Here is a 25,297-nt window from a genome sequence, read left to right as displayed (position 1 = left end):
AATGCTGCATACACAACTCCCCACAAAGGAAATCCAGTGCTTCTCATTGCACTGAGCATTCAACCAAAACTGGCCGTGGGAAAAGAATCTGAAAGGAGAAGCTGGTTAGAAAGTCTGTTTGAAACTACAGTATAATTGCTGGTTACAAGTTTTTTTTAAAACAAAAACCAAAATCTGTTTCAAGGAGAAATATATAACAAATTGTAGCTTTCTGTAAATTCAATAGCTGTGTAAAATCTTCCTCTTGCTTTGGGACTATAATCTATTTCCTAAATATATCAGACCTGTAGATGGTAATCAAAATGGATACCTCTAAGCACAGCAGTTGCATTGCATTTGGCCTGCAATGCTTAATTAGATGAATTAAATCCCACCTTCCTTCAATGGAAAATCCTATGTGGAATAGCTGGGTTATTCATAACTGGATTACTGTATTGGCACAATGCTATTAAAGTGACACACAGAAGCTGCAATACATTACTCTTCTATGGTCCTCTTCTTTGCTCATATTATCCTACTTCCCCCTACAGTGCAATTACTGAACATTCAAATTAATTAAAAACACCAGCGAAATTGGCAGTAATATTAGAACTAGGGAAGTGAAAACCACAGAGTATGTGCAGGTGTGTTCTGGCTTGGACAGCTAACCAGATCAGCACGTTTTTTAGAAGGTATGTGTGTGCAATGCTAACTCTTAATTGCTTCTTGAAATAACTGGTCTTGCGAGCTGAAATCAATCCAGGAAAAACTGCTTTAGTGCCTTTTTTTTTTTTTTTTTTTTTTTGCTGATCTTTTTTGTGTGTGTGTGTGCTAAAGTTTTTTTTTTTTTAATTTTACTTTGGAAAACAAATCTTAGCCTTTCAGATTGGTCTTCCAATTCTGTGTGTACGTAATGGGAAGCCTCCTGTACTTCAGCCTTTTCCTCAGGACAAAAAAACCAAGGCAAACAGAAGTCATCAGTCAAATGCATTCCTGTGTTCAGGGTTACTGTGTATAGTAGACACTTGGTTACCCCTTCCACTAACCTCTCCGCCATACACAGCGCTTACACGGAGCTTTCTTTCAGTCTGGTCTATATAATTCGCTATTTGTCTGATTGGAAACCACATGCAGACTTTTCCAATATTGCTGCAATACATGCATTAATGATGTCCTCCTGTCCTTTAATAAGGCATAGGCTAAACTTTTTAGCTTCTACTGAAGCATACTGAGAAAACTGTCAAAATGCAAGTAAATGGCTTCTAGTAAATTTTCTTGTCTCCCCCTCCATATAAGGCACGAGAGCATTTGTTATATACAAGAATGAATACAAGGCTTATTCTTTTCCACAATTGCATAGAATTTATGTTTTCGTTGCCTGTTTAATAACAAACTTTAATGCTAGTCTTGCACTTCCTTATATCTCTCTAGTTACTGTCTGTCCTGATACTTGAGTATTAATATGCGCAAGGATCCATTTTTTCCATTATCTTTCCATTACTTGTCCATTAGTAACAGTTTGGCACCACTGCGTTTAGTGTGACAAAGCAGTTCTACAACCCTTTGGTCTGAGGGTAAGTCGACCAATTATTGGGGAGGGGAGACCTCTAGCAAGTCTGGTGTGCCATTAAAGTCCTCACTTTGTGATCAAAGATATATGATATATCACACATTGAATATGGCCTTCCACTAAAATCCTAGTAGGGAAAAGGCTGGTACTTCAGAGGAAAGGATGGGGTCCCATCATGCCACTCCTCTCTACACGCCTCAGTTACTCTGTTTGTGTCTTGGTAGAATCGGCAGTAGTTCTGGAAGAGGGGAGCCAATTGGAAGTGGATTTAAAAGAAACCGATTCCCTGGTGTCTCAAGAGTTTGAAGACTTTAAGGCTGTGTGCTCTGAGCAAGCCATGGCTGAGGAGAAATTCAGCAAACCGCACAAGGCTTACAGCAGGGTAAGGCTGTCACGCAGCTGGCTGAATACCAGTCTAATAACTTTTCTGTCCCAAGCCAGAGAAGGGGCTTTAATATACACTGCAGATTTGTATGTGTTCTCCATTTGCACTTTTTATTGTTTTAACTATAGCAAAAGACTTTGAACTTGGGTAGATTGCACACGCAGTTATGATTGTGTGGTCAGATGGTCAATCTAAGGCTACATCTACACTACAGGGGGGGGGTCGATTTAAGATACGCAAATTCAGCTACGCAAATAGCGTAGCTGAATTCGACGTATCGCAGCCGACTTACCCCGCTGTGAGGACGGCGGCAAAATCGACCTCCGCGGCTTCCCGTCGACGGCGCTTACTCCCACCTCCGCTGGTGGAGTAAGCGCGTCGATTCGGGGATCGATTGTCGCGTCCTGACGAGACGCGATAAGTCGATCCCCGAGAGGTCGATTTCTACCCGCCGATTCCGGCGGGTAGTGTAGCCCAGGCCTAAGGCCTTGCTGGCCATTTGCACACACAGGAGAAATGGTAACTGCATGCGTATGGGCTCAGGGCTTAGACTTCTGTCCTTCTGGTTGTTAGGACGTCTCTGCCTATATTGAAGCAGCAATACTTTAGTCTCATGTATTTAGTGGTGGCGATATTCTTCCTGTCCACTGGTGTCTTTTCCGTGCATGTTCTCTTGTGGGTTTTGTCAAGGTGCTACTCAGAAAAACAGCTTTTCTTTGACTTTTTCTTTAAGTCCTCTTCAACATCTAGTCAAGAAGAGAAATCTCTGAAATCCGACGAAGTGGTGGCCGGCGGAATTCCTATCGGCAGGGTTGTCCCTTCAGAGGATGGCAGGACTCTGGAAGAACTCTCCTTCCAGCCTTCCCAACCACTCAGCAAATCCAGCTCTTCCCCTGAGCTTCAGACGCTGCAGGAAGTCCTCAAAGACACAAACACTAAAGAAGCAACTGGAAGGCTGAGCACGGAACTGAAATCAAAATCTCAGTCTGGGAACCTTGAAGGAGAAGGGGCCAGTAGCTGGCTGAGCCGAGGGGATGACGCTGGAATAACTGGCACAGCCAGACTGGATTGTAGCGTCCCTTCTTCCTCTCCCCGCTCACCCAGCGGCCACCGTCCTAGAGGGTACACCATCTCGGATTCAGCCCCTTCGAGGAGAGGCAAAAGGGTAGAGAGAGATGCCTTCAAGAGCAGGACAGCAGCCTCCAATGCCGAGAAAGTACCTGGAATAAACCCAAGGTGGGTAGGTAGTTGCGGGAGGTGCCTAAAAAGGACTTATGGTGTTTCCAGATGTAAACTTCATTTTAACTCATGTCTCAGAACTAAGTTTTTTAGAGGTTTAGCTAAACTTATTTAAATCCAACACACAAAAGGTTTTCTGGATCTTACAAAACCTAAAACTGAACAGCCAGGAGGTGTAACTTTCTATAATTTAATCCGTGTTTTAGTACCTGTAACCTGAATTTTGGGCAAAAAGAAATGTGGCAAACATCTCAACTTCTAAACTTTTTGTTGTTGTTGCTAAAAACAATTAATTTGGATTAACATTCCTCCCCATTTGGAATCAAAACACACACATGCAATTTGAATGCAGGAGAGCTAGAAAGCAAATTAACTATAAACCAGTGAACCAGAGCAGTCTCTCTGTCCGAGATGAATGAAATGCAAAATGGTAAGCAGCATGAACAGTGGGGGGAAAAGTAAATTAGATTGGTTGTTTGAGCCTAGTAGTATCCCAGAGCACTAATTTGAAGATTTTTACCTTGCTGGTGGTATATTAATTTGTGAATTATTCAGAGGAGTCGAGAGCCGAAGAGAATTCATTAATCTTCTAAGTCTGAAATAAAACAATGGCCATGAGACAGGATTTGGTTTCCACTCCTTTGTCTTTCCTAAAGATCCAGTGCACTTCCTGGCGTAGGGAAGCCATGCTGCTGCCCCTGTTGAGCTGTTTGATTTTATGGTACAGTAGGTGCATGTACAGAAACTGTAGATGGAGCAAATACCTGCCGTGCCGTCAATGGAGGGATTCTGCACTGTGAGCAGCTAATCTCAGAGCTCTCCTAAAGCGCGGTTGTATGCCACAGATTGACGTGGGCTTTCCTGTAGGGTAACAGGATTTAATTTCTCTTCTTAGCTTTGTGTTTTTACAGTTATACCACTCCCCGTTCTTTGGAGATGAATCCAACAAGCCCCTTTTGTTGCCAAATGAGGTAGGCAATGATTTTAAGCATGAACACTTGGAATGACTGCTTTAATCACACTTGCTTTTGAAAAGCGACATAGATACTAATTAACAAATCAAGGGGCTGGATGGTGGCAGTTATGGGTTGTTCCTTAATGGCCCGGCTGCTGGAGATGTAAAATCTTGGCTATCCCCGATGAACTGATGACCCTTGTTTGTAATTATGGATTGTGATTTCCCTCCCCTCTCCGTTTCTCACAATGCTGATGTACTGCTATGATGAGATGGCTCAGTTCCCACTCCTAGAGCCAACAGCGACCAATTAGCTTGCCAAGCAGTACATTTGCTCTCCAAGGGCAAGGTTTTTGCCCCCATAGTACTAGCTTCCAAACAAGTAGGTGTGTTGTTGCTTTGGTAGTAACCGCACTGGGTGAAATTGGGCAGTGTGTGTTGGAGAAGGTGGCTAAAACATTGGTGGGGACCAATATGACAGACTGGGAGTGGCCAAGGGGAGTTATCCATCGCAGAAATAGACCAGAATAAAACCAGTGTTCGGTGGGGAAGTACAGCGCTGTAGATATGGCACAAAGCGTAGAGAACCTACTAGTAAAATATGAGTTTGGGTTGTCATTTCCTCAGTCCAAGTAGCAAACCAGCTGGGAGATGCACAAATAATGGGTGAGCTAAAGTACTGTTCTATGTGACAGTATCCAAGAAAGGTGTTTTCTAGAACTGACCCTGCAGTGAGTTCTTTGTGCTTAGAGGTAAGAAGTTGTCATGGCTGGTGCTTCAGATACATTCAGTTGTCAGGAGATTAAATTACTATGAAACAGAAAAAACAGAAAAAGGAATAATACACCCTATTAAACACTTCTTTATTTGTATCAGTAGGAAGCTAATATTGTATGTGCCTTTCTGTGCTAAATACCTTAATGAAGTTTATCAAGGAATAATTGTGTGACGATCAGGAGACTCTTACTACATATGCCCTCAAGGTCTATGGGGGGGCTGCTTATCAGTGCCATTCAAAGAAATGTTTTAATTCAAAGTGGACGTGTTTTAATTGTAGACATTTGAAAGCTCGGTGCAGCTCCTAGATCAAATTCCTTCCTATGACACCCACAAGATTGCCGTGCTCTATGTAGGAGAAGGACAGGTGAGTTCTTACACATACAAAAGTATAACTTTCACTAGAGGCCAAGCAGCTTCACTTGAACTGCAGTCATTTCTACCCATTTTAAAGTAGCTTCTTTTTGTGTTGTGGCTTCCCAGTTTATACAGAAAGTGCCCAAGCGATTGCAAAATGCCTTGAGGCCTGAGGTTTCACCTTAGTACTTGTTCATAGTGCTGTACAAGCCCCAACTGTGCAACTTTACAGTAACTGGGCTTATATTTCACTTAGTCCACTGTATCTTTTGCTAATCTCATTTCCGATTGACTCTTCATGACATTGGCTTTTCTTCCACTTGGCCAGCTCTAGAAGCTTTTCAGGCTTTTAAGCAAATATTCTGCTAGCCCAGCCCAGACTCGGTGAACACTTTTGTCACCCACCTGTTCTGCCTGTACGGAGTCTGCCCTTGTGCTCCGCTTGCCAGTTGCGGAGTCGGTTCACAGAACTTGTAAGGAAGTGAATACGTTTTAACAGTCAAAAGGTGCGAGGAGGTACTTGAACGTCCTATATGAGGCACTCAATTTTTTTTCCTAGAGCAACAATGAGATCGCTATTCTGTCGAATGAACATGGCTCCTATAGATATACGGAGTTTCTGACCGGCTTAGGGAAGCTCATTGAACTCAAAGATTGTCAGCCTGATAAAATTTACCTTGGTGGTCTGGACGTGTGTGGGGAGGATGGTCAGTTTACCTACTGCTGGCACGATGACATTATGCAAGGTAGGGCATCCCAAGTAAAGGGTTATACTTCTTGGGGGACAGGAATGATGCCTTAATGCACAAGTCAGCGGGTCTGTACACCGTTAAACTTTACCCTGTGGTGCCAAATTGCTTCTGTGTTCGGGGTGTGGTAAAGAGAGGGATTTCCTACCAGCTTCCTGAGGCAGCCTGGGCTCCCTTTCCATGTTGTTTAATATGTTTAATCTTCTGCACTGATGATTTGGGAGAGGTTGACACACACATTTATATTAGGCAAAAAAATCTCACATTTTACTCTGAACATACAGACTGTATGAGACATGGTTTTATGTCTGTCCTTGTGGCAAATCAGTCTCGTTTCATGGGCCACTGGATTACCAGTAACCAGATGAGGTATTATAGCAGCTGCACACATCGAAACTGTGCCAATGTTTCTTTAGAGAACGATATTTAAAGCTGGGTGCTGTTGTCAATGTTAATCTCGTAACTGGGTGTTAACGCAGCAGCATCACACAATCTGCAGTGAAAAGAAATACATTTAAAAGTCTAAGGTACTTAATTCTTTCTGTACAAGGCAGATTCTCCTCATCTATGCTGCTGTGGCCCTACAGAAATTGCTGTAAGGGACTTTTTCCTTAAATCTCTCGTGTATATTGGGATAAATGTAGGGTAACAGGGAATGCATCTGAGAAGGCTAACTCTTGCAGGCCAGATCGGCCATTTTGGCCCTGATATAACTGGGAGCAGACTAAGGGCTGCCAGTTTCAGAAGTCCCATAGGGTCTTCTCCACGGCCTGAGAATTGGCTGCAGCGTTGTGCACTCTGACATGTCCCCAGTGCAGTGCAAAGCATAGGATGGGGTCTGAGGAGCTGGCCGACAGTGTTCAGCTCTTACAAAGCAGCACAGATTTGTCAGAGCAGCACAGCATGAAAGTTCAGCTGTCAGTTTGACTTTCAGACAAATGCCATGTACAGAACATTATCGCAATAGGATCCTAGGTATCCTATCAATCTGTCTGTTCCAGCATCACCTGCAGTAAAGTTATTAGTTGCATCTCCTATTTTCTATCCCAGCTTGGTTTTGTTTGCTTGATTTTTCCCCCCCCCCTTCCCCTAGCCATTTTTCACATTGCGACTTTGATGCCCACGAAGGATTTGGATAAATATCGCTGCGACAAGAAGAGGCACCTTGGGAATGACTTTGTTTCCATAGTTTATAACGATTCTGGTGAAGACTTTAAATTGGGAACGATAAAGGTACAAGAGTTTATACTTGGGTCTGCGTATAAATAGGGCCCTACCAAATTCACGGTCCATTTTGGTCAATTTCACGGTCGTAGGATTTTTAAAATCATACTTTGCATGATTTCAGCTAGTTAAATCCACTCTGAAGGCAGTGCAGAAGTAAGGGTGGCAATACCGTGACCCCCCCTAAAATAACTTTGCGACCCCCCTGCAACTCCCTTTTGGGTCAGGACCCCCTATTTGAGAAACATTGGTCTCCCCCATGAAATCTGTATAGGATAGGGTAAAAGCACACCAAAGACCAGATTTCACGGTCTGTGACGCGTTTTTCATGGCCGTGAATTTGGTAGGGCTGCCCTACTTATTAAACATCTGTTGAACTGATGCAGCTCCCTGGAAAGCGTCCAAAGATGAACAGGACTTTCCACTTGCATGGCAGCAATGGGTTCTTTGTAAAATTGTTCATCTCTGTGTGTGTTGTCTAAAGCTGTGACGCCAGTTCAGATATTTCTTTGGGTGGGGGCAAATTCCAGTCCTGGTCTCTCCCCCACCCCCTCCTCCTGCAGGGACCCTGATTCTCCTTCAGCCAGGGAGTCTCCCCTCTCTGTTACCCACACAGGGCATGAGCCAGTGCCGCCAGGAGCCGAGTTCTGGGCAGACTCCCCTGCGCTCTGCCGTACAGGAATAGACAACCCATGCACCAGGTCGCAACCCCACTCACTGAAAATTGGCTCTGCCTGCATGGAGGGGCATCCAGGTCATAGTTCAGTGGCATTGCAACCACGCAGCCAAGCTACACTCCAGACCACTCCGCCAACAGCTGTACTGATTAGTACAGGACCTCTGCTTAAAAGTGGTCAGATCCTGCCCTGCACGGCTCCATGGCCTGTGGAACTTTAGCGAGTGCAAATACCTGGGGTGGTACCCCAGCCTCCTAACTGGCACCGCTGGTCTAAAGACTATTTGGTTATGAATTGGGACTTTTTACCTTGCTGTATTCAGACTGCATCAGTGGATTGCATCTGTAGATGTCATAATGGTTGCCAGTAAAATATGCCTGTAAGTGTGTGTTATGCTTCTGTGTTACAATATTTTGTTTCCTCCCTAGGGCCAATTCAACTTTGTGCATGTTATAATCACACCGCTTGACTATGACTGCAACCTGGTGACGTTACAGTGTCGGAAAGGTAGGGTTAGTTCTCGAACAATGTTTCTACTGGTTCGCACGACAACTTCCTTAACTTCATTGGAATGTTTGTACAAGTCTCCAGGTGGTAAAACTTTAGAATCGTAGAAATGTAGGACTGGAAGAGACCTCAATATAGGTCATCTAGTCCAGTCCCCCGCCCTGAGGCAGGACTAAGTATTCAGAGCCAATCCCCTCCTGTAACCGCACATCCCATATTGCCATTTTACCTGGCTTAGGTAGACCCTTCCTGAACTGTGATTTGTACTCCCAATAAAAGCTTTCCAGCTCCCTTTAGAGGAGCCCATTAAGAGAAATGCTCCAAAATTGTGTCACCACCTAGTATTTGGGGATGTAGCCAATCAGTAATTCTTCCCCACTGGACCATAAGACAGCTATCTTCTAGTTAGGGGGATGCATGGAGTCCCAGCCGGTGACCAGAACGCCCCCATTTTGGCTTCTGCTCTGCACACCGATATTGTGACACATTTTTTGGGCAGGTTGGAGGAAGAAATCCTGGTGGCTAGTCCCCCTCCAACTTCCTTCCCCGCAGTGCAGTGAGCGGCCCTTGAGAGCCGGACATGGCTCCTCCTGGCTCTTTTGAACATCAGTTGGAGGGGGGGTTGCAACTGTTTCAGGGCGTACTCCCTCGTTTAGGGCTGTGTGGGGGACCTTTGCAGCCTTACCAGATCCCACATTGATCCCCAGCATGTATAACCAAGAGGCCAACCATACACCCCACGCCCCACCCACAATGCACGTCTCTAATGAAACCCCTTCCAGTCTGAGAAACATAGCTATGAATAGTCTGCCCCTGCCTCTGTGTTTTGGGGGAATCATGGATTGTGACTAGGGTTCCTGGGAAAGGCCTTCTCTGTGGAGCAGTCAGAGCTCGGGAGCCCCCAGAGTATTGCATCCTTGTGCCCTGAGCAGTGTTACAATAGACGCTATAATACTTTATGGAGACCTTTTTTTCGAGGCAGTCGATTGGAGAGTAAAATGTACTCTGATTTCTCACTACCTTGACACTCATACTGGAAATCCTCATGAAGTTGAATTTATCACATCCCAGTACATATAATTACTGGCTAATTCTGGCTTTTCACCTTTTAAAGTGACGATCTTTAAATCTTTTCCATTTGAACATACAGACATGGAAGGGCTGGTGGACACAAGTGTTGCTAAGATTGTCTCGGATAAGAATCTGCCGTTTGTAGCCCGCCAGATGGCCCTGCATGCTAATGTGAGTACTGTCTGGGTTCTCTTCAAGGACTGTTACCTTTCTGCTAGGATCACGCTCTGCCACCCCAGGGAAATTAATGCAACTTGGCCAAGAAATTAAACTCTCAGAGCTCTATCCGTTGAATAACCAGTCGAGTCAGAAGCATCTGAACTTCACAGACTGAGTTGAACTTCAACGACTAAACTAATTATGTTGTGTAAACAATTTATTACTCTTGTTGTCATGGGAGCTGTGTTTAAAACTTCTTTTCCCTTGAATCAGATGGCTTCCCAGGTTCACCATAGCAGATCGAATCCTACAGATACTTACCCATCAAAATGGATAGCGAGGCTACGTCATATCAAGAGGCTCAGGCACCGGGTAATTCAAGTTTGTTTTTCCTTCCCTGACATATTGCACATCTGGAACGCTTAGCACAAGCAAGCACAATTATAAATATCTGGAGAAAATAAGAATGAACTGTCAAAGGCCTGTGAATAAGTTAAAGGGATGTCTGCCTTGAAAGCTTCGGGCCGTGTCTACGCTACAGGGAAAAGTCGATCTAAGCTACGCAATTTGAGTTGCGTGAATAGCGTAACTCAAGTCGACGGAGCTTAGATCTACTTACCGCTGGGTCCACACTATGCGATGTCGACGGGAGACGCTCTCCCATCGACTCCCCTTACTCTTCTCGATCCGGTGGAGTTCAGGAGTCGACGGAAGAGCGATCTGCGGTCGATGTAGCAGGTCTTCACTAGGTTCGTTAAATTGACCACCGATGCATCGATTGCCACGCGTAAGTGTAGACAAGCCCTCAGACTAACCAGACTCTAGTGAGATAGGGTTTGAAGCTACAGGCAGCTAAAGAGCCCTCCATTTCCATTGGCTACAGTGGGAGTCGAGGACACCAGGTCCTGCAGGGTTGTGCGTGTGATGCAGGGTTCAGATCCAAGTGGCAGTAGGGGGAGCTGTACCTACTAACATGCCGAGGGGGAATTGTGGGGATATCCTGCTGACCTGTTCCTCTGTGACGCTCTTTCAGATCCGAGAGGAAACCCAGTACCAGACACCTGGCTTCCCCCTGATGCAAATGCACCCTTCTGCTCTTACTAAACCCCCTCCCCAGGTACCACAGGACCCAGCATCAACCTATGAAACTGGGCAGAGAAAGAGGCTGATCTCCTCGGTGGATGACTTCACAGAATTTGTGTAAATCCCCATGTGATCAGCGTCTGCCCTCGGGCATGCGGCGGAGGGGGGAAGAGAGGAGTGAACGCTCTTGACCCTGCACACTAATTCAGCACTGCCACAGGGAGACCACTGGGACTTGGCAAACTCGGTGTGGCTATGTTACCTTTGTGTGAACTAGTTACTGGACCGCCGTGTGACTCTGATAGACATCGTCATCTTGACTTTGAGTCGCCCACCATCAGGAAAGGAGGATTTTCTACCCTAGCTGGAGAATCCCAGAGTGGACCGAGCCTATAAATTTGGTCTTTATTTGGCTAGAGACATGAAGTGAAGTTTAAAGGTATCCATCTCTGCTAGCAGCTTTCTTGCAAAATTTAAGCATTTCTCTAAGCAGGAGGAGGCAAAGCAGCAAGCCAGGATATGGTTCCCCACTCATCACTTGGTGGGACGATGCAGAAGCAAATGGTGTTTTAACCCAACCAAATGAAAGCTTCAGTCGCAGTCTCTGGACACTTGGGATCTCCATTTCCTCTACATGGGTGGAAAAGCTCTATTAGCATTCATGAGAGCTGCATGCACTTTCCAACTAGTTCGTAACACCAGCTCTAATTATAGGAATGTCCACTAGCTTCACAAGTTACCTGTAAAAACTGCAGCTGCCTTTATTTCCCAGGAGATCTCCTCGCTTGAGGACATCTCCATGAGTCTCCCACTCCAGTGAAATTGTTCTCTCAGACCTTAATGATATAAGTAGGGAGATGTCTGCAGGTCAGTGGAGAGGCGGAATGGTAATCAAAGCTGGTATGGAAATCGCTGACCATGAATAAACTGTCTTGTAATGAACACTCCGTTAAACCCAGGATTCCAAAGACAATTTGGGCCAGTTTTAGAAATTATGAGCAAAGGATTTAGCTAGAGGCCCAGCCTTGCTTCTAGTGCAGTCAATGGCAAAGCTTCCATTGACTCCAAGGGCAGCAGGATGGTCCCCAAGAATGTGGCCAGGATGCTGGGAAGTAACTTGACCCGTTTGTGCGTATTCACACACTCTTCAGAGAGGTGAGTGGTAGCCCAGTGTGTGACCAGGCTGCACTTGACTGGTCTTTAACCTGTTCTATAATGTGGCCTTGCCAGAAATCTTTCCTCAAATGCAAAATTTCCTCTTCCCTTTTAAATGACCCTTGGCTCTGGTTGGTGGCAGCATCGCCATATTGGACTTGTCATATGGTGACGGTCCCACCTTTGGAAGCCAGCAGTTTGGATTGTATGTAAAGGGTCCTTTTAATGCAGATGTGCGCCAGGCCTTTCAGAAGTAGCATGTCTTGTGGTGACAGATAATGGGACACTACACTACCATAATGGGAGAAGCTATGTAAGCTGAAACGTACTGTGACTACTTTACTGTGTGCTTTTGTCACTCCTCAGTGGCTGCTGTCCTCATCAAAACGCGGGACGAGCTCTTAATTCGCTAAACTCAGTGACTGGGTAACAGCAGTTTTTAGTGACTGGGTAACTTCTGAGTAATTTGAATGGAATTGCAGGCAAAGCAATCAAAAGCTGGAATTCTTTTTGGAGGGAGGGAAAGGGGAGCTACTGACCAATGTGGGACTGTCCATTAACTCATATGTACGTCCTGTTTTGAGTGTTTATAAATTGTAAATGAAATAAAAGTATTTGTATGGTTACTGGGTTCTTACTGGGATGGGCAATCTCTTGGGTTGCATGTTGGAACCACTCCAGATGAATCGGCTCCGTCATTTGACAATAAGACCATTTCCATCTGACCTGTGAAAGGTGTCTGGTACCAGAGCCGCATTTGTCCAAAGAACAGGTACAGGATGGGCGGCAGCAGCAGGACAAACTCCCGCACTACCTTGCCAGTTCGCCTCAACCCTGATTGGGAGGGATCGCTAGGCATAAGCATAGATTAGTTCTCTTGGCCTCTCAAGACTGTCTTTAAGGAGGCCAGTGGTGAAGTGTAGACTCGTGTCTGAGCAGCACTGGACTGAAAACCTGTGGACTCCGTTCCCAGAAGCACCACTTTGTAAAGTTTTTGGGTGCTGCTACCTGGGGCTGGATTTGAAACAGTGACATGGAAGTAAGATGCTGACTCCCCTTCTATGAATTTTTCAGATGTTAAAATACATAATGGTATGTAACCACTTGCTGAAGTTGCAGGAATGCTGGTGTTTCCCAGTGACATACATGGAGCCACATGTGACCTATGTTGAGTCCATATGCCAGATACATGTTCAGCCACAAGCAAGCAGCTGTGAGTCTCTTTTACACAGAGCAAATTCTGAATTTGTTTTGAAGTAGAACATCTATCAAAGATCTCAAAGCTCCTTAATGAAGTAACATGGATTAATTACCCCGCTACCAATTTGTTACCAATAATCAAAACCAGGTATTTTTCACGGGTTTGAATTTACTCAGTATTTGAAGTTGCCGAGTTGGACTAGCTCCGAAGCGAATGGCTTTCAGACCTTTCTGTCGTACTGCAGCACAGTACCTCCTAGATGCACACTTCAGACAGTGGTGCATATGGATTGCTAAGAGGCAAAGAGGATGTCGTGGCAGCTTCCAACAAAAGCATAGCAGACATTTACTTAGCAGTCCATGGTCTTTATTTGACATTGTCATTTTGAAGAAACATTCCCACAGTTACAAAATAGGCTATTTTTGCAAATGTAACGTTGACCAGAAGGCACTATTTCCTTCCATCCTTCCTTTCCTGATCATCCATTGCTACAAAAAGCATTATATAGATTTCCCACCCCCCAACCCCCACCCCTTAACTAGCTGATAGGGTTCTGTATTAAGCAGCTTGATACTATTGCATCATTGTGAGACTTAAGGCAATAAATAAGAAACCATCTCTTGGTGACTATAAACACAAAATATACATTCAAGAATATTTATTAGTTAGGGATGCAAGTCAAACGTATTGCTGTTGACAAGGAGTATAATCTCATGACTAATAGTTCTGGCTGCAGCTAAGCTCAGATTTCGTATACTTGCTACCTTAACTGTGACACTTCAAGGAACCCCATGCTTGTGGCTAAAGGCTCTGTACAAACAAGTTCTCCTGTGAGAACTATGATCGCTTTAAAGCTGTATGACTGAAGTGTCCGGCTTTTCTGAAACACCTGCGTGGGCTCTAGAGCTGCTCCACCTACTGGGATCCAAGGAAAGTAGTAGGGCAGTTGTCCTAACCCATCTTTGCTCTTCTACAGTTAGAAGAAGCACTTGGTAAGACTCATTCACACCACCATACACACGCGCACACAGCTAGCTGGATAAGAAACTCATTCACGTTAAGGCCTAACTTAAGAAAAACCTGGCTCTTCACATTGGGAGCATCCTAACTTTAACCTTTACTGCCACCTACGAGTTACTAAAGGCCGTGCCAACCGCTTTGGCTTTCAGTTTGCTATCATCTCTTAACTTTATAGTCCCTGTGTTAACTGTGTTCAATGAACTTCCTCTAACAGAGCCTATTCAAGGCTTTTGTGGGAGAGGGGCGTCTAAATACACTCTACTGTAGCCAAACTAAAGCTGACAACAAATGCCTCATTTTTGCCCTTTAGCTCTTCAAGGTTCTATTAGACTTTCAAAGCCCCCGGCAATTAACTGATACATTCAGCCTTAGTACCTAGTCCCTGCAGATACCATTTAGCTCTTGAAAATTACAGTTGGTTGAGAGGCCTCTCATCTCAGATAGATGGTAACCATCCTCCAATACTATGCTTTTAACTGTTGTCATGTCTCCAGCCTGTCCTCTAGACCACGAGTTTAGTGGAGCTGTAAAAGTGGAGTCTTTGGCTGGCCAGCTAATTCTATTCCCTGCATAGGGGTCAGACTCCTAATCGGAACGACTAGAGCGATGCTATCTAGTTTAGTGGGCAATTGTTTTCATCCATGTGGGAAGCTGTTGTTAGCAGTCTTGGTGTCATATGAGCATGGGTATTTATAATCAGGGAGGATCATCTTATTGTGTTCTCATCTGGCCTGACCTCGGTTGGTGGTCTGTGGTCTGCACTCATAAACATTTCTTGCAACGTGGGAGGGAGATCCTGTGGTAATATTTTTTTTCCTAAGCTGCACTCCAAGCCCTCTGTCCTCCAGGTGCTATCTTCCCAAATGGAAAAGGGGGAAGCGAATTGGTTTGTTCAGCTGGCAGAGCACACTGACAGATAGGAAGTGCTAGTGGCCATGGGAATGCTGGGGTGAAACAAACTTGGTGAAGGTCTCATGTTCACTGCAGCACTGGGCAGGGGGAGGTGTCTGTCTTCATTGTAGAAAAGACCCAAGTGTGGAAAAAAGTTCCTAGAGCTAGGGTAGGAAGGCTATTCGAAGAGTGAAATTCCCACTAATATAGAACTAGACCTTCCCTTATGTGAAATACCTTATGTAAGGATCCTAGAGGCACTTGTCTGTCTTGTGCTGGCTTCCCACCCCCCATCTGAACATGGTGCTAATTCCCTTATTTGTTAACAATCGACACTCATCATCTGATTTCTAGAACCATTTATCCTCTTGAGGCTAACCTTCCCCAGATCTAGACACTTCTTACATTAGAAGGTGCGCTGTATGTAGAAAATGGAATTTAATCACAAAGAATCAGTTCTGAAATGCCCTATTAGCCCATTACCACTTGTTCTAAAGAAAGCTATAGCAGGCATGTTGGAATGTTTGTTCATTTTAAAAGGCAGCGGATACTTGAAAATCCTTCCTTAATACAGTAATACTGGTAGAAGTTTGCCTTTACCTCCAGTCCTTTCCCACTACTTACTTCTCAAACCTTTCCTCCAAGAACCTCCAAGACTTCCTTGAAAGAGTCATCAATTAAAGGCAGAAGAGGGACCATTAGACGAGGCTGACCTGCGTAACACAGGCCAGAGGATTTCATCCAGTTACCTCTGTACTGAGCCCCCCTCCCCCTCCTTGCAGTGAGGTGAATGAGCAATGCCTATGGTACAGCTAGGGAAAAGGACCCCTGGGAATTGTGACTTTGTGCAAGGTCACACAGCACATATTGTAGGCCTAGAAAGGCTGAGTCCTGGTTACTGTCAGTTAAATCCCACACCCCTTCCCTTCTCATTTGATAGAGGAGCCTGTCTGCTTCATTTTTTTCCAATCATGGGGAAAATCAAGTGAGTTGCTCGATTTGTCAGTACAGACGGCACTATGGCTCTTGTGTGTTTATAGGATACACCTCGCCTCTAACGCTGCTTTGTCTCCAAAGCCAGGCGTTGGGAATCTAGCGGAGACTTTGTGGTGAGTACTTAAATGGTGGCCATGCTGCTTATAAAAAGTAGAGGGAACTGGGGTTGTTAAAAAGCAGTGGTTAAATAGTCTGAATGTGCCCCCTCCCCCCCAAAATCTAAGGGCAGATGGATCGCAGTACACTCAATAGCAAAACCTGCCCCTTGCTCTGGGTTCAGTTCTTGTAGCTGAACTAGCCTTCTGAACAGTAGTGGTGGTGGTTTTGTTGGCACTGTTTTCCTTAGTGACTGTAGTACCTGCAGCTAAGGGATGGGTGCCCATAACATCCACCTGCCATTTTCCAACTCGTATCCTCCCACTCCAGATGCCACTTCCAAAATTCCAAACACTTAACTTTTGCCACCGCCCTGCCCTAACCACAGCTGTTCCATCGCCTATGGTTCCTGCTTCCATTTCCTTCCGTCTATGCTCTACTTACCCCCTGGCTTGCTGTTCTTTCATCCCCTTCCTATCACCACCAAACCACCTTGCCGTTGTAAAGAGAACGTTCTTTATACATAATCCCTTCCCCACGCCCTCTGCAGCTGCTCGCCTAGTTCCGTCCTCTGCGCAACTAACTCAACAAGTACAAAACGACAAGAGTAACTTCCATGGCTGTAAACCCCAGGCCTGCTGCTCAAGTCTCCACAGAGAGGGAAGCAGGTGGGGAGTGCAGCACAAGGAAAGTCAACCTGGATCCAGTCTGTGGATTGTTGGAATACAACGCTGTGTGCAAACCATCTCACACGCACAGAGGAGAGAGGCATCAGGAGCCGAGGGGCGAGAATAAGCAGCAAAAAGGTAAGAAGAACTAACTCCAATGGAAGTGTCTTTAGGGAAACCCTGTCTCTAGCCTTTGTAAAGTTACTTAGCTGGAAAGGCGCACAGACTTCCCCGCTTAGGGCTCTCTCCTCCCCTGGATTAGGTAGTTGCAATGCTTGGAAAGGGGAGCTCTGTTACAAGCGAAGTGTCTTCTAAGAGCGGCAGCAATGGAGGCTAGATGGAGTCTAACGAGATGCTGTACCATGAACAATGGCCCCTGCTAATATTGGCCTTTGGTTTTGAAGAGCTCCCTAGCGTAATGTTACCTTTCAAAAGCTTTGAGCAAGATGTGGGGGGAACAACTCCTAGTGCATCGCGAGAGATCCCACTGCCACTCTCAGCTCCACCGTAGTGCCAGCCCGGCCCGCACCTCATCTGGCACGAGAGCACGCACGCCACATGCACTCTGACACCTAATACTTTATATACAACGAACATTCCCAGAAAGAAGCACTTAATACATCCTTTAAATAACTCTGACAACAGTGTTCTGTCTCCTATCTACATGTGTCAAACATGGTACCGATGCTATGAAAATATAGCAAATATATACATTTCAAAACCCCGTATAAATTACTTACAATATACATAACGCGGAATGACAAGGGTGAGGTGAACACGGGCTGGCCAGGGGGTTTCCATGGGCACTAGCTGCCAGGGAGATTTGGCTGATGGTAGCACCACTTAGCATAGCTGGAAATAATTTACATAGGCTGTGGCTGCCCAGAATAGGTGCATTTGATTGTTACCCACGCCAATTTTCTAAAAGGTAGTGCTGGACAAGTACCTCCATGGCATATCAAGCGTAGCACAGCTGTAGCTTGATATACTGTGGATTACAGCAAAGTGGGGAGTGGAAGCAGGTTGGAGTAGGAGCGGATACATCTTCCTGTCCCAGACAGAAGCAAACCAAGAACCATCCGCCCCTGTCTCTCACCACCTGCCTCTGCCAGCAGGTGGCTTATTCCCTGCATCACCTAGTGCATTTATTTTTTGAATGCGTTTGTTGTTCCTCTTTGGAAGCTCCTAAGAGCGCTGGGGAGTAGGTTTGAGTCTTGTTAGCTGGCACCCAGCCCCTGAGGCGGGGCTGCAGCTGGGGATGGTTCACTGGGAAACTGCGTTCACATTACCGTTTGCTCATTTCCGTTTATGATTTTTTTTTTACACAAAAAAATACTGCTTTCATGATATATTATTCCATTCTCGTTAAAAAGGTCGCATGTGTCATTGTTAGCCAAGGAAAGCATTGTTAAAGTGCTCGGCAGTACATACAAAAAAGTAAACCAAAAAAAAAAAATACATATGTCAATACATTCCTTCAACTATAAAAACCAAGCAACCGACGAACCATACTTACCCATTCAATCCACTGGCTGGGGGAAGATCAGTAGCTAAAGGGGAGCTGGGCCGGAATGGAGCCAGCATGCCGGCAGCCCCCTCTTTTAAGTGACCAATTAGAAGAACCCCCCCCCCCCAGGTCTCCAGTACCTTTTTGGTTGAGCTGTCACTAATTGCCATGTCCTAAGACTGGCAGATTATTGGAAGCGGTGGCTTAATGTGGATTTCATGGTCATTCATATTCTTTAAATATTGAATTTCTTTAAATACAAATAACAGTACCAAATGCTGGAGGATAACACTAGCCAATACTGAAAACTAACTGATCTGGGTGTAGATACGGTCTCTCTCTCTTCATGCCAGTACAACGATTGAATTAAATAGCCCCCTGAAACCTGTCGTTTTCCTCCACCCACAGTGTGTCTGGTCTGTGAATCCAAAAGTCCGTTAAACCCGAACGCCTCGCAATTTCAGCTCCTCTCTTCCCGTTTTGGCGCAGCCAGCTGAGCACGGGAAATCCTGCTTGAGTTGCTCCTCGCATCTTTCACGTTACTTCGCAGCAGTTCTTGATAAAGCAACTGAACAAGAACAGGCCTCTGCTTTTGGAATCTGTTCATTTTGTTTGAAGCTAGGGTCACTTAGAAAGAGAGACGCTTCTTTTTAATATGGCCCTGATTAATGTTGCTTTTCTTCTTGCTGCCAACGCTAAATATGATTAGGTGAGACCCCTGCGGCTTCTCTCATCTGGCCGCCTTGGTGAAGCAGGGTCTCTTAGGTTGTCCTGGACTGAAGGGCCAAACAGTCTCCAATGAAACCAAAAAGCTGTGAAACCATCGCTAAAGTAAACAGGAAACGGAGGCACCTAGGTAACAGAAGCTGCCAGTATGTACAACACACAGTGGCTGTGTCCATCTTCATTAGGCACTTGGGAGGCTCAGGGCAACGCCTGTATTCTTAGCCGCGTGTCCCGAGGCGGCAGTGATGCTGCTAGCATCTAAGCTGGCCAAGAGCCCAGGAAGGCACAGTGGCTCCCCAGTCCTTGGTGTGGCATGAGTGCTTCAGCTTTCCACGCCGGTTCCCTGCGACTTCCATTTCTGACCCAGAGCTGTGGTGGAACCTTCTCGGGCCATGTTACGAGGATCTCTCAGCCTTCCCAGGGGTGGCGCAGTGAGGTATTTTCCCAGAGACACTGCACGTGGTCTCCAGTTACTTGATGCTGGGGTGGACCTTGTTCTTTGCCCGCAGTGGCTTTTTCTTCCTGACCACTGGCGTCGTGGTGGCATACGTCTTGTGCGGGGAGAGTAGAGAAGCCACGCTGAGGCCCCTACTGGCTCGGACTATCCGGCTGGGCACACAGCCTGTGCTGCTCTGCAGAGCACCCAGGGCGCTGGCGGGATGGGAGGGCAACAGAGGGTCTCGGGGAGGGTGCAGGTCGGTGTTGGAAAAGTTCTCAGGATAAAGTCCCTGTGGCCCCTGATCTGTGCAACCCAGGCGGTACCGACTCAGCAGGTCCTCAGTCATCTGGATGTACTTCGTCCTGGTCCTCCTGCTCTGTGAGTCCTCCAGCTGCTGCTCCATGCGGTAGACGTCCTCTGTCACCTGGTTCACTCGGTCAAACTGGGCCAGCAACATCTCGAAGAGGGAGAGGAGCCGCTGGACATCAGCATCCACCTCTGAGCTCTCCCTGGTGCTCAGCGCCAGGCTGAGCCCATCCAGCTGGCTCGAAGAGGTGGAGGCCCTGGAGCTGTCGGAGGCTGCGCTGGGGGTGGGACCCCGGAAGGACTTGTCGCTGGAGGATCGGGATGGTAATGGCTCCATCCCTTCGAACCTCACCTTGTGCCGAAACTGGAAGGGAAGCGAGAGCAAAAGAGGGTTAGTGCAGAAAACAGGCACTCGTGAACCCTTGCCTGTCGCCCTGTAGGCGCCCTCTCCACCCCAGCAGGAGGGATGGGAGTGAGCTCTTCATGTCAGCCTTGAATGACTATCTCCAACTGCAGAGTGCTCCCCACTTGGCCTGGCCGGATGACGGGGTGACCCAAATGAGGAGGGGGGGGGGTTATATACCCACCAGCCTGATTAGAAACCAAACTGAACAGTGGGGGTGGCACAAGATGGACATGCCAGGGACGATGCTGGAGGCAGTCTCTGCTCCTGCCAGCCAGGGCATGCGCACTGCCACCATTCCCCTACCTGGGACACCAGCTATTGCTGCCAATCCTTCCGGCTCCTGCCAGTGGTGGCCCGTGACCCATACTGCTGTGGGCAGTGGCCTGTCACAGCTTGCCCCCACCCCGCTGCCAACTGCAATGGGGGAAACAATCAGTGTGTTTGTATCACCGGCCCCCATGGTCCTGTGAATGCAAAGGCCGGCCAAAACACTGCAAAACCATGCATCCCATGCTGCCCCCAGGGGACCTGCACCTCCGGCCATGATCCACCAGCCAGGAGCCTGGGCCTCCCCCTGGCTAGCACACTGCACCGAGGTGGGACTGTGCACCTACTTCCTTGACTTTGCTGAAGCCCATCCACAGCTTCAGCCTGCGGACGAAGAGCTCCACCATCTCGTAGTCCTGGGGCTCGAAGGCCGGGCGGTACAGCTCGAAATTCATCTCCCGGTAGCTGTGGACAAGCACGGCGGCGAACAGCCTCAGCACGATCCACATCTCCAGGACGATGTAGCTGGCGCAGAACAGGTAGTACAGCCCCGAGGGCTCGGGCAGACAGAGCCGGAGGTTCACGCTGCCGCGGACCGCAGCCAAGAGGAGCAGGAGGCTGCTGCTGAAGCTGTGGAAGGATTCTGAGCAGGAGGAGAAAAGCTGCGAAGGAAACGCAGGGGTTTCAACGACAGGCCGTTGTCTCAATGGCAGAGTGGTCAGACTGCCCCTTCGAGACTGCCTGTCGGTCCCCGACCTCTGAGCGCCTTGCAAAGGCAGGCAAGCAGCAGCGTCCCCAGCTCCATCGATCAGCTACAACATTGATGGGCTGCCCCTGTGCCCCTAGCCAATGGCGCCTCAAGGAGTTCTTGGAGTTTCATCCCCACGGTCCCCTCAGTCACTGATGCCTCTGCTGCAGGCCAGGAAGGGGCCAGATGAGCTGAGACTCACTCACCAGAATGCTCTGGCTTGGATCGGAGCTGAGGTCTCTCTAATTAACCCTTCCCTTTGTAGCTGATCAAGTAGCTCTCCCTCAGCAACGCACAGTGTAGGGTGAGTCTTGACTGTATCATACAAATAAATATTTACCAGGAAGCCAAGCTGGGTATAAGCAAGGACGAGCAGCGCGAAGGCCAGCCCTGCAGCAGCCAGCTCCTTCGTGGACTTCTGCAGGGTTTTGCCGAACACGGACCATTGCCGGACAAAGCGCAGCTGTTGGGCAGCCTGAGACCAAAGAAGAGAAGACAGGTTTATACCCGTGTGGCTCAAGGAATCTGCTGCATGTGTTTCGGGGGTAGCTTTCCACCCCGTGGTACTGTTGCAAAGAAACAGACACTGCGTGCCCGGTGTTCAGGGTCCACTTACACAGCCGGCATGTGGTTGATGAAGGTCCACGTACCCTCAGTCTGTTTTCAACCCCAGCCACTAAAACATCTGCATTGGCTTAAGCAGCCCTCGGTTGAGGGGTTCAAACTCATTTAAATAAACACAGCAAACTTCAGAACAAGAGTCCCCAGCGTGTGCTGCTCCTGCCGGCTGCCTGGGCAACCATTACGCTCCGCCAGTCTGTTGCCACGTTGGTCCCCTCCCCAAACTGTGGGTGAAGTTTTGATCAGTGACCTGAGAGCCTAAAGCTGTCTGCATGGCCCTGTGCTTCAGACTATAGAGACGTGACCTGCAGTGCTGCGCTCTCTCCCCCCTGCATGAATGCTGGGGGTGTGAACTAAAAGGTACCTAGTTCATGTTAATGCTTTGTAATGTGTCTATTAGCCTCATACATCCAGGCTCTGGTTAAGGGGCGGGAGGGGAGGACGTTTCCGCATCGAGAACGTCCTGCCAGCAGCCCTGCCTCTTTATAACAAGGGAGCTCTAATTCGAGTGCTACTTCCTCAACTGTAACAGCCTGGCCTAGGGCAGGGGGAGGCTTCAAAGGATAAAACCAATCCCTTGTGTGGCTCTCTGCTGGAGCACAGACCAGTATAATGGCTAGGCAGCTGGTGTGTAGAAACGACTGGCCTAGTATGCTGGCCAGCATTGTCGCATTGTGTGGGTGTGTTCCCCTGTCTGTCTCTTGTCTGACCCTGTACGGTCTAAGGGGCAGGGAGTATCTTTGTTCTATTTGTACAGCGTCTAGCGCACATTTCTGGGGGTTTGCTTAGCATCACCAGCCCTTTTCTGAACAGCTGGTTTGCACCTGCACTTAAGCTACATCTCACTACCATTACTATTCATTAAATACGGTTGGGTACCAGAGTCCCAAGTATGTAAATCTAGTGAAGAGAATATGGTCAAGTTCATCTCCTATACAAACTGGGGATTGAGCACTATGTAATTTAACCCAGGTTTATAGATCAGAATATTATAAGAGTTGTTGTATTGCATTATACTGTCTAAGGGCTCATGGACAGATCTTCAAAAGTGCTCAGTACCAACAAGTAGAATCAGATTTGGGGAGTGGCTGGGAGCTGAGCTCTCTTGACAATCTGGCCTGTGAAGCAGAGTTCTCCTCTGAGAAGTGAGCGAACATGACTCCATGTTTGTGTTTCACTGGTTCCATATCTGTTTGGTTGGTTTACACAAATGGGCATCTGATGGTCACCCCTTCATCTTCAAGGCTGGGTTTTGGAAAGTGAGATGGCTGGGGTTCCTCGGCTCTACCGCAGTATCATAGAGTCATAGGACTGGAAGGGACCTCGCGAGGTCATCTAGTCCAGTCCCCTGCACTCATAGCAGGACTAAATATTATCTAGACCATCCCGGACACGTGTTTGTCTAACCTGTCTGTACTACTCTTAATAAAGGAGAGACAAGGATCTAATTACTACTCATGCTCTGGAACTAACACTGCACAGGAAAGGAAACCTGGGACAGGCATAGCTGACTCAAGTGTTACCCCACCTGCATGAAGTGCATTCAAGACCTAGCCCTACCTCACAGCAGGCCCACTGCCATACCTTTACAGTCAGCAGGAAGAGAAGGGAGGCGGCCAGGCTGTTGAAGACTGAGTTGAGGAAGGCCACCTGGTAAAAGCTGGTGAAGCCCTTGCGGTTCTTCAGATACTTTGCCCACTGCTGGTCAGCGATGGTGGCTTGGCTCAAGTGCACCACCACAGTGCAGGTGGTCAGAAGGGTGAGCAGCCATTGGCTGTAGCTCCCAAACAAGGCGAAGTAGGCCCTGCCTTCCTTCTTGATGAAGAGGGACTCGGAGACCACAAAATAGACCACAAACACCATGAGGAAGACCTGTAACGTAGGGGAGGAGGAAGAGTTCATCCAGAAAGAGGTGGGTTGCAATTACAGAACCGCAGTGCTGTCAGTCCTTCGTCACGGCACCCTCTACTGGCCCCTTGGAGCAGTGGCGGGGCCATTGTCCCGTGATGGCACAATGGGGCCCATATTACTGGCCTTCAACTCCTATGATGTTGTTATGGCTGCAACCCTGCCACTGGAATATGGGGCCAAATCTGTCCCTGGTGTAACTCCCTTGACTTGCTGGTGATAGGTGAGCACTGGAGTGTGAGACAGGGCTCTCCCTTTCTCTGGCTCCTGAGGGGCCAAGTGTACTGTCACCACAGCGCTCCCAGCCCAGAGAGCTAACTTAGGACCAGGCCTCGCCTTCGAGCAGCAGTTCCTGTTAGACCCTCAGGGCCTGCCCAGCCTTGGGTAGATCAAAGCACAAGGCTCCATGACTCTCCCCCAATCCCCCAAGGCAAACCCTGCCCAGCTGGAGGCTCCTGGGAAGTTGGGGTTTTGTCTGTCAGAGGGCCCTGCCCATGCCACAGCCCCAAAGTGCCCCTCATCGGTACATAGGCCTCATCTGTTAGCAGTCGCCCATGAGAGGAGAGGGTGAAACGTGTTTGGATTCTGCCTGAGGGGGGATTTTTCCCTCTCCGACCCAAAGAACACTCCTCCAAAAGGGAGGTATTCAGTGACTGTATCCCTTGTACTAGAAGTGGTGACGGGGGCGTGCGGGCTTTGGGCCCAGCAATGGGGGTGGGAAACCATCAGCCAGGTGACTCTGAGCCATGGGAGAAAGAGGCAACTATTCTCCTGAGCCAACAGCACAACCTAAAAAGGGGGTCCCCGACAGCCCTTCCACAGCACAACTGTCGAGCGAGTTGGGAAACGGTCATAGCAGCAAGCAGAACAGGGCTGCGTAACTCTCCGACAGCCCGATCCCAGTGACGTCCATCCACTGTGCTAAGGCTGCGACTGAGAGCAGGGCTGCCAAGGAGGGATAATTGTACCAGGACCCTGAGCGCAGGGCCCCCGCAAAAGCCTGTAACTGGGGTGAAATGGGGGCGGGCCTAACGAAAGTGATGGGAGCCCCAATTTTCTCTCCACAGGCCTGACTGAGAGGAGCAAGGCTGCTGAACTGACCATCATGACAAGCTGCAGCGTGACTCCCCCACTGAGACGCAGCAGGGGGAAGGGCCCCACTGCGATAGCGGCCACTCCTCGCCCCGCCATGGGGAACTCCAGTCGCAGGGTGACGGCGGCGTGCAGGTCCACGCTGGGGTTGTACTGCGTCAGCTCCACAAAGACCGCTCTGCTCCTGTGGGGACAGAGACGCGGGCGACGGTGTCCGTCATGTCAGGTGGCACCATTTTATAGGGGCAAGGGCTGCCAGAGCAGCTCAGGGCCTGTCTGGGGCAGGAGAGGCCGGGTGTGCACCGTGAGTGGATCTGAAGCCCACCAAGGAACCGCAGAGGGGAACGCATTTTGCCTGCCTTGATTGGATGGACACAGCCTGACCGCGCACCCGCAATGAGGGAAGATAAAGGGAGGTCCTCTGGCTGAATAATCCCCCCCGAAAAAAACACTTCTAGGCTTGGCAGGCAGCACCTCAACTACCTGCACTGAAAAATACAGATTAGGGCTCGGTACCG

General features: G+C 47.9%; 2 protein-coding genes across 16 annotated transcripts in view; one reads left to right on the top strand and one right to left on the bottom strand.

The window, feature by feature from the left end:
- The window catches only part of TSC2 (TSC complex subunit 2), a 41,140-nt gene extending 28,633 nt beyond the window's left edge, over positions 1-12,507 (top strand). For 13 of the 15 annotated variants that reach the window (XM_065411712.1, XM_065411719.1, XM_065411718.1 and 10 more), the window contains 11 exons: positions 1,774-1,849; positions 1,907-1,931; positions 2,668-3,170; positions 4,069-4,144; positions 5,186-5,272; positions 5,822-6,008; positions 7,105-7,244; positions 8,341-8,419; positions 9,570-9,661; positions 9,923-10,021; positions 10,683-12,507. In XM_065411712.1, the coding sequence (XP_065267784.1) occupies positions 1,774-1,849; positions 1,907-1,931; positions 2,668-3,170; positions 4,069-4,144; positions 5,186-5,272; positions 5,822-6,008; positions 7,105-7,244; positions 8,341-8,419; positions 9,570-9,661; positions 9,923-10,021; positions 10,683-10,853 (1,535 nt within the window). In that variant the 3' untranslated portion in view covers positions 10,854-12,507. Of the gene's footprint in view, positions 1-1,762; positions 1,850-1,906; positions 1,932-2,667; positions 3,171-4,068; positions 4,145-5,185; positions 5,273-5,821; positions 6,009-7,104; positions 7,245-8,340; positions 8,420-9,569; positions 9,662-9,922; positions 10,022-10,682 lie in introns of all 15 variants that reach the window. The other 2 variants (XM_065411708.1, XM_065411714.1) reach the window with 2 other exon arrangements.
- A 6,955-nt stretch (positions 12,508-19,462) lies between these two features.
- The window catches only part of PKD1 (polycystin 1, transient receptor potential channel interacting), a 131,309-nt gene continuing 125,474 nt past the window's right edge, over positions 19,463-25,297 (bottom strand). The window contains exons 42-46 of the mRNA XM_065411612.1: positions 24,789-24,963; positions 23,364-23,651; positions 21,499-21,633; positions 20,758-21,072; positions 19,463-20,101 (exon numbers count right to left, since the gene is read on the bottom strand). Coding sequence (XP_065267684.1) covers positions 19,463-20,101; positions 20,758-21,072; positions 21,499-21,633; positions 23,364-23,651; positions 24,789-24,963 — 1,552 coding nt within the window. The remainder of the gene's footprint in view (positions 20,102-20,757; positions 21,073-21,498; positions 21,634-23,363; positions 23,652-24,788; positions 24,964-25,297) is intronic.

The sequence above is a fragment of the Emys orbicularis genome, chromosome 10 (assembly GCF_028017835.1).
Source record: "Emys orbicularis isolate rEmyOrb1 chromosome 10, rEmyOrb1.hap1, whole genome shotgun sequence".
Lineage (NCBI taxonomy): Eukaryota > Metazoa > Chordata > Testudines > Emydidae > Emys > Emys orbicularis.
Note: the sequence above shows the minus strand (reverse complement) of the source record. Positions and strands in the feature narration are given on the sequence as shown.